General features: G+C 44.4%; 1 protein-coding gene across 1 annotated transcript; it reads left to right on the top strand.

The window, feature by feature from the left end:
* The first annotated feature begins 5,368 nt into the window (after positions 1-5,368).
* LOC147880939 (peroxidase 57-like) lies at positions 5,369-9,040 on the top strand. Its single transcript, XM_087370136.1, has 4 exons — positions 5,369-5,677; positions 5,936-6,124; positions 6,299-6,461; positions 8,461-9,040. The coding sequence occupies exons 1-4, from the start codon at positions 5,441-5,443 to the stop codon at positions 8,886-8,888; spliced, it is 1,017 nt and encodes a 338-aa protein (XP_087226262.1). The 5' UTR covers positions 5,369-5,440; the 3' UTR covers positions 8,889-9,040.
* Positions 9,041-9,115: the final 75 nt, after the last annotated feature.

The raw sequence follows: 9,115 nt of genomic DNA, 5'->3' as shown, positions 1-9,115 counted from the left end.
GAAGTGATGGGGACATGGCGGACAAGGAGCTAGACAAGATGTGAAAGGATCTTGAAGATTAGACAGCCGAAAAGGAGGGTCTTTACAAATGGCTCTGCAACATGTAGAGCGCATTGAACATTGAAAAAGACCAGATGAGGGAGGAGCTGAAAATGGAGAATGCAGAAACCAGAAAGGTGATGCAAGAATTGCGAGAGAGCTTTAAGGCCAAGAAGATGGGGCAGAGAGCAGCCGGGGTAGCGAAGACAATGAGGCAGCTCTCCAAGCCAAAAAGGATGCAGAGAGCAGCCACGGTGGAGCAAGTTGCAATAGCCACAGTGGAGTAACTTATAGCAAGCACGGTGAGGGTTGTTTTTTGAAATGTTGTTGGAAGTTCAAAGAGTAAGCTACAAGACCTTGCCAGAAGATTACGATAGGGATGTGCACGAGTTTGCCGTGGCTTTCGACAATTATGAAAAACAATGTGTCATCCTGAGAGATTTCCAAACTAGAGTGGAAGTCTTGGAAATGGCCCATGAAGATGTTTTTTAACAATTTAAGCAGCTTCAACAGATGCTCAGGGATTCAGATGAAGCTATTGCATAGAGTGAGCAAAAAGTAGAGGAGATGAAGGAGAACATCTACAACCTTAGGATGTGAGGGAGGAAGGAATCAAGAAGCAACTTCATCATGTACAGAGCAAGACTATGGTATTAATGGCCACAATAGTTAAATCGAATGCCTATCCTGCTATGCAGCAGGGTCCAAAATGCATGGTCTTCCATACCCCCATCATAGATGACAGATGTATCTGATGGCCTACGTGCTACCACCTTGTGCAAGTTTTTTGCTTTGGGGTGTTTGTGCATACAAAATTGCTATGTAGAGAATGTCATTTATCATTGCCCAAGTCATGGACGGATCAAATGTGCCTGCTTGCTACAACCATTTGGGAAAAAGATACAAAAGACAAGGAGTTCAAATTGAAGAAGGCCAAGACCGAGCTTGTCTGTGAGGAAAAGAAGCCTGAAGTGAGGAATCAGCCCCCTTCAGGAAAGGAGCAAGAAGGGCCGAGCCTACAAAAAGCAGGAACCTCAAATCAAGGAAAGAGGAGCGGCATGAAGGGAGGGGTTAGGCCCCTACAAGAAGGAACCAGCCCCATTCTAGAAAGGAGCAAGGAGGGCCGAGCCTACAATCAGGGAGCTCAACAAGGAGTCCTTGAGATGTAATCTGAAGGAAAGGAGTCTTTGAGATGTAATCTGTGTGTAATCTATTGAATTGTTAATCTTATCTAGAGTTTACTTGGGCAATGTTTTCTCAACTATGTGACTAGATAGTGTCCTTTGATCCTGCCAAGGACCATACTACGAGATGAAAGATTTCGATTTGACAAGTAATGTGAGGCAAAATATTTTGATTAGATCATTTTTTGATTAGTCAACTAATGTGAGACGGAAGATTTTGGTTAGACAACTAATGTGAGATGAAAGATTTCGATTAGACAACTAACATGAGACTGAAGAATGAGAAGGTCGGGCTCAATGAACTCAAAGATTTCAATTACCAAACCAACATGAGACTGAAGATTGAGAAGGTTGGGCTCAATGAACTCTCTCCCTATTTAAGTGCAATGCAGACACAACTAAGAGCCCATTATAAAATCTAGCCCCGAAACTTCTTTGTTCTATCTAAAAACGATGTTGGATGACATCCTCGTAGAAATAGACCCGGAGAAGGAGGAAAATAGTTGTAAGGAAGACATGCTTCGGTGGTGGGTGTATTCCTTGGAGTCGGCAGAGGCGGTGAATATTAATTTCCCTGGCTAATGTTTTTCCTACTCCTTTAAGATACTTGTCAAGCTCATGCTATAGGTTTCTTTTGGTAGGACATGAGGCGCGAAGATATATAGAGTGCAAAGACCATGATGAAGAGGACCCCCACCGAAAGGAGGAGTTGCTATGGGCGTACAAGTCGGCAGAGTCAAGCAAGCAGTGTGCAACTTGAGTGTGTGAAGAGGTCTACCATTGTGCATTAGACTGGCCTAAAGAGCTGGGAGATGCTTGCTATAGAGAGGCTGATAAGATAGTTGGGAGTTTGGAATTTCCTTGAGCCGCAAAATGTCGTTGTATTTTGAAAAAATAAAAATCTTGCATACATATCTTGGACTTGTGGACTTTCTCATGGTGCTCATAATACCTGATTTTGTATTGACCTGCTTCCATGTTAGTACTTAAATGTTTTAACGATAACCAGTTTAAAGGGCAATGTTTTAGTACAGCACTCTACAACAAAATTTAGGATAGCATGGCAGTAGTAGGGATACATGGCAATAGTGTAGGATAAGTTATCGCCAACACGATGGTTGGTTACACTAGGATATTCACCAGCAATGGTGGTTGGTTGTATTAGGATATTAACAGCCAGCAACGTGGTGGTTTGCTTCTATTATTACAAGATGAATGGATTTGTAGGATGTGTGGATTCGTTATGGGAAACCAGTGCGGTGGTTGTTGGGATATACTAAAAACAAGCATGGGATAAAATCTGACGGTGAACGAAACGATAAACAATCTAAAGAGCATTGTTTTAGTATAGCAATGTGCAACAAATTTTAGGATAGCATGGCATTAGTATAGGGATAGCATGGTAGTAGTACAGGATAAGTTATCGCCCGCGGGGTGGTTGGTTGCCCTAGGATATTAACATCCACTAATGTGGTGGTTTGCTTCTATTATTACAAGATGAATGGATTTGTAGGATGTGTGGATTCGTCATGGGAAACTAGTGTGGTACAGGCACCACCCAAGGTGAATAATAATGGCAATATAAGCTTTTGGTGTATTGAGAAACAACATGCCATTCCCACAATATCAATCTGGAGGCGCATAACATCAAAGCCCATTAACTCTTTAACTGCAAGTTAAATTAAGTAAAGACTGTTTTGACATCACACTTCCGTATATAAATAGAACACTTAAATGCACAAAAGTAAATTATATGCTATAGTGATATCAAGCAACAACTAAAGGGAATTATTGTAGCTTTCTTGGTTACACAAAAGCTAAGGCTTATGTGCACTTGTGCTCTCTTGTTTTTATTTTTGGTCCAATCTAGCTGTCTATATACTCACAAACACTCTTTTTCGGAAGAAGAACTTCGATGGGCAATCCCCAACCTTTAGTCATCTAATGTGACAACAAATATGACGTGCTTCCACCTTATGAAGTTTGAAAGACTTGAAGGCATCATCCAGAGTCTACATCAATAGATGATTCATGATACATCTTTTGAAAAGCCTAGCATAATCTAGCTCCTTTTCGAGATGATGATGTATCCATGGCGAAAACACAAGCATAAATGTTATTGACCCTTAGCATGTGCTAAGGCCAGAGTCTTATTGCCCCATTACTGGAAAATGCACTTAAGAGGCCGTTCTCGCGTGTGGCAAAAGAGGCAAATTTGCCTTTTTTTGCGACCGCTTGCCATGTTCCCATGAAGAACTCCCATTTTTGCATTGCCAAAACTTAGCAAATTATCGCCCCAATGGAGACGGAGTTTAGGGTTCTCTATCTGGGCAAATCGGGTCTATGAGTGAGTACAAGGCTGTGATTCGTCATAGTAGGCAATGGCTTTAGTCGGCTGTGTTGCAAAAGGAGCTATTGCAGTCGAGTAGCAGTGGCACATCCAGAGCATTTGTAGGCAGTATGCAATAGCTTCCTCACAGGGACGATTGTCATGCCTTACTTTGTTAGGGAGGTTACACACAGCCTAACTTGTGGGTAGCCAAGAAAAGCTTTGGAGAGTCTTCAATGGACCGGGGGGTTACACACCGCCAAAACAAGAATCTTTATAAAAAGGGAGCATTTAATGAGAAATGATCCTGTACTTGAATTTGATTGGTTGAAAAATGGGTGCCCAAACTTGGGCAGCCAAAGTTGCCTGCCCAAGAAATCTCTTATCATGGGCATGAGGTGGCAGCTCACTCAACTTTTGGACTCCTCTAAATTTTTGCTATATATAAAGGGAGGGCCGCCCATCCACACCAATGGAGCATCTTGATTGGCTCCCCCCATTTATGATGGGTAGGCACTCTTTGGTGTGTAAAGGGCCTTATGCCAAGGGGGGCTGTAGCCATGGCGTACGCGGGAATAGCCTATAAGTGCCCGAAGATGGCACATCATCTCCAATTCTCCTTGGTGGTCTCTTGTTTGTTCGTCATGAGGAGAGGGTTCTACGCGTTGGCCTCTATCTTGAGACCCCTTGTTTATTGGGCTGTTTGTAAAAATTGAGTAACTTTGGGTTGAATGTCAGCAAAAACCTCTCTCTCTCTCTCTCCTCCGCCCCGCGCCTCCCGGGTCCATTGGATTGGATATTATTATGGTGAGAAGACAAATACAACCGACATTCTAACTGGAGATTTTAGCTGCGCGGCGATGTTACGTATGCTCAATGCTCGTGACTGATAAGGCAGTGGTAGGCAAGGAGGGGGGGGGGAGGAGGCGGAAGCGTAAAAGAGAGGCAGTAAATACCAATACCAGCACCAGGAGGGCATCAAAAGGATCACGCGTCCCCGCATTCAAGTTTCAGCAAGTTGATGGATCATGTCCATGCCCGATATGAATTAAGTGGAGGAGGCGAAGACAGAAGTAGGGCTTATCTCTGATCAGCAGCAGCAGGCAGCTGCAAAAAGATGCGTAACCAATATGTGCAAGGCACGTCCATGCGAACGAACCCTGTCCAGCAGAAGCCTTGCGACTGCTGTGAGAAGAGCTCGGAACTTCGGAAGAAACCATACATCGGATCGGCATCTCCTGCACATCGCCCTCGAGACGGGGGTGCATCATGTGCACTGCTTTCACGGTCCATATCTATGTCCCTATTTATACCATGTGGTGCAGAATTGATCGCTGCATCGTCGGTCCCAGTGGCACCCACGTATTGAAACGCTGCTGGTGGGTAGCACTTGCTCCCAACTGACAAATGTGTTCGTTGCTCAATCGTAGCACGAGAAAGACTGTTTGCCGCGCGTATACCGGCATGTTTCCATGTGGTTGCAATTTTCAAAGCTCGATAAAAAGAGAAACTCCTTGGCGGTTTGCTCCGTCAGGAAAAAGCTTTTTGTGGGTGATGACTGAAATCTCGTTCGGAGAGCACCGATGAAGATGATGATGACGATGACGACGATGATTCTGTTGATGATCGACCTTGCCAGCAGCCAGCTAGTGATATGCGGTTGCGCGTGATTCCGAACCGAATGGAAGTGGAAGACTCATCTTGATTGCTGTTCACAGATGGACGTACATTGCTCGTAGCAGTACGTCGGAACTCAGGGCTCCCCAGTCGGTTAGATCTCAAGAGCTTTTAGCTGCTCAATATTGTAGCAGGAGTTGCTCGCCAGCAACAAGGGCTACAGCAGCTACTACTTCTTCTCGCACCATTTCCTTAACAAAGCTGGGACTAGATGTCCCAGATGAGACTGATGATGGATTGCCCGCTGCTTGCATCGGCCCTCTTCCTCTCCGCATTACTCAGTGTCGCTGCAGTGCCTGCCTCCCCTGGAACTGTCGTCGGATTTTACAACAGAACGTGCCCCAGGGCGGAAGCTATCGTTCAGGCTGTGGTTGCAAAGCGGTTCCTCCTTGACAAAACTATAACCCCTGCACTCCTTCGTATGCTCTTCCACGATTCCTTCGTCAGGGTACGAGTGTCTCCAACTCCTATGTCCTTCGTGCATTTCTAGAAGTTTGATTTCTCTACTAAGCTCCATCGCGAATAAACCAATCTCGATTTTCATTTGTCAACCTTTTTTTCAGTAGTGGATATCTCAAGCTTCCTCCATCTTCTTCTACGTCCGTTACGGCGTAGGAATTCGTAACCTCCCCCATTGTCCCTTGCATTTAGCTCCTAGCTTGTGTCCAAGTTTTTAAAATCATCCGTAACTTTACGAACAATGCAGGGAGCTGATGCGTCCATTCTTATCGACTCCACTAAAGGGAACGAGGCAGAAAAGGAAGCAGGCCCCAATCTGACTATAAGAGGGTTCGACCTGGTAGAGGCAGCGAAAGAAGCTGTGGAAAGAGTGTGCCCAGGAGTGGTGTCATGCGCGGACATTATAGTGATGAGTGTCCGGGACTCTGTGGCATTGGTAAGCCTTGCAAGCTAGGAACAGACCGATGTCTGTAAGCTAAGCAAAGCCTGGCAATGAAAAGAAGCTCGTGATAGGACTGTACCCTGAACGATGTATGCTAGGATGAGGCTAAAGCAAAGACAGTGGTTATGTTAATGGCATAAATGCTAGCTAAGTGATGGATGAATGCAGGCAGGAGGGCCAAGGTATCCTGTGGCGACAGGGAGGCTGGACGGAAAAGTGTCGTTGAAGACGGATGCGCTGAATTTGCCGAGTCCTTCGTTTCCTGTGGAGCAAGCGGCCGAGAGCTTCCGGGAGAAGGGGCTGTCTATCGAAGACATGGTGGTCCTCTTAGGTAAGCAAGCCTCAAGAGCTTCTGCTAATCCTAATTGAGAGTTCCATAGACTTCTAATCTTACTATCATTCACACATGGCCCCATCATAGGCAACAAGGGGCTTCTTGAGAGAATCGAATGCATGCAGCCAGCTCAGGTGGGCTTCTTGAGAGAATGGAATGCAGGCAGTCAGCTCACGTGGGTGAACGCCCAATTGCTTGAGCTGTTGCTGCTTGGCAATGTTAGTTGCACAATGTTAAATTTGGCGCTCACATTAAACTTTGATTCTTTCTCTTGTATCTCGGTAGCTCAGCACAAGAAGCTTTTTTGTTGCTTTTAAGTATAAGCTACGGGTGGTCGGCCCCTCGTAGTTTGCCATGGGTGTGTGGGAAGAAAAAAATATACACGTGAACTCACACTGCGGGAAAGAGTTGGAAGCTATTTGCTCCTTTGAAAACTGTAGTCTAGTCAGTTGCCACCTTCAAAAAGGGGGAATCCCCTCCCTAAGGCCATTCTTATTTACATAAAGGAGTAGGGGAGACTTTTGGAGGCCATCATGTGAGCGCACCTAATCGCTCATGTGGTTTCAGTAGCTAGTGATGCAATTCAATCAATCCTTTTATGTTTGAAGTCCTATGTGATTGAATTGAGTGTCATGTTGAACACTATACATTCCTTGAGTAGTTTTGATCTAATTATTTTTTGGAGTAAGTGTGGTTTCTAGATGATCTTTCTGTCGCTATTTTGCATAAGCCACGTGCTACTTGCCCAAAATTAAGTTGGCCCAATTTTGTATAGGTTCTTTGGGGATTGACCACCCCTTTAATATAATTTGGCTTTATGATAAAAAAATGGGCATATCGCAAGATATAGGGATCTCGCTCAAGTCCTTACCATCACCACTATTTTAGTACCTCTCAAGGCCGAGTTTTTTAAAAAAAAAAGAAAAGAAATCGTCCTGGGAGAGTCATGGCAATGTAGGTCTAAGAGGAATTGGTTTGTGGAGCATGCTACTTGAAAATCTATTATGTGGTTGCTTGCCATTCTTTTAACATTCAATAAAATTATTTCAATTTTGACTTAGAGTATGTCGTGCATGAGACTAAAGATCTTAATTTAGTCATTGTGATTTTTATTTTTATTTGCCTCACTTCACTTTCACTCACCTGTCCCTTCGTCCTATCAACGACCAAGGTTGAACTCTTGCATGCCCTCAACACACTCCCACTTTGACGACTAGGCCAAGCCTTAGTCATTGTGAGGTGATTGAAAGACACAAATAGGCGCTTTTACTTCATAGGAGACAACAACAACCCCTTCTAGTCTGCTACCAGAAATTAAATAGCTTCATTACCTTGAAGTGTCCTTAGGATTTCATATTATATGTAAGCCATGTAATTTTCTTTCTAAGGTGTAAGTTGTAGGGACACACTTACCTTGTGTGTTTGTTTTGAAATTTAAAATGACAATAAAGACTCTTGAGTCATACAATCCTTAAAGTTTTTTTGGGTAGCAATGAATGGAAATCCTAAAGCATGCAATGGTTTGAGTGTCTTTATTTCTCTGAAAAATTCCCCCCCCCAACTCACACTAAGCATGGCCATCTATGAGGGACACAACTACTCGTGGCTTATAGTGAGAGGTATGATAGGTAGTAGAGGACATCCCAAAGGATGCAAATGCGAGTACCTAGCTTAGGTGAGCGAGCACCCAACCGCATGAGTTGCTGCTACTTTGCGAGTGTCTTTATTTACTTGCATAAATTCTCTCTCCTAGAACGCAAGAGTTTTAAGAGGTAGAGTGATTTTAATTCCTTGGCAAAAGCAATATTTCCATGATAGAAAAGTGATAATTTATTTTGCAAAAAAGATGGTGCATAGTGTGCAAATTTTTAAAGCAAAGGAGGAGGCCAATCATAGACAGTAGACTAAGAGTTTTCTAGCTTGTGGAAACAAAGTTCAACTATGTGGAATGGAGCGAGGTTTATTGGGCTAATGTGGTGCTGATGCGGCGTTGCAGGTGCTCACACAGTGGGGGTAGCACTATGTGGCTTCTTCAATGACCGGCTTTTCAACTTCCAAGGAACAGGCGCAGCAGACCCGTCGATGAATCCTGCGTTAGTGAAAAAACTACTTGGAGTTTGCCCAGATCCGTTCACGACAGAGTCTGATCTCGACCCGGCTGTGGTACTCGACCAAGCCACACCGGCTATCTTTGACACGGCGTATTTTGGGCAACTACTGGCCGGTAACGGAATCCTTCAAATCGATCAGGAAATAACGGCCAACCCCTCTACTGCCCCATTGGTGCACTCCTTTACCTCCACCAAGGCCTTCTTCCCTGCCTTCGTCCTCTCCATCAACAAAATGGCCAACATCGGCGTCAAAACCGGTCACACCCCCCTCGGCGAGATCCGGCAGAAATGCAATGCAGTGAATCACAAGTGAAATCTCGCTCCAGCGTGGCAATTCTTCACTCAGCTTCTGTTCCATTCTTCCTCCGGCTTGGTTACCATACCATTGAAAGTGACTTCGTCATGAATCGCAGATATGCTGGAAATTATGAATCGCAGATATCCTGCTGTAAATTCCGTCGGAATTCTCTGTATACGAAAGAGCCCGGCTGACAACATTTGAGAAATTTTCTATTCCGTAAGTTTGAACACCGCTTTGCA

Source organism: Dipteris shenzhenensis, chromosome 31, assembly GCF_047967505.1.
Source record: "Dipteris shenzhenensis isolate YYH24624 ecotype China chromosome 31, Dip_SZ_1.0, whole genome shotgun sequence".
Lineage (NCBI taxonomy): Eukaryota > Viridiplantae > Streptophyta > Polypodiopsida > Gleicheniales > Dipteridaceae > Dipteris > Dipteris shenzhenensis.
Note: the sequence above shows the minus strand (reverse complement) of the source record. Positions and strands in the feature narration are given on the sequence as shown.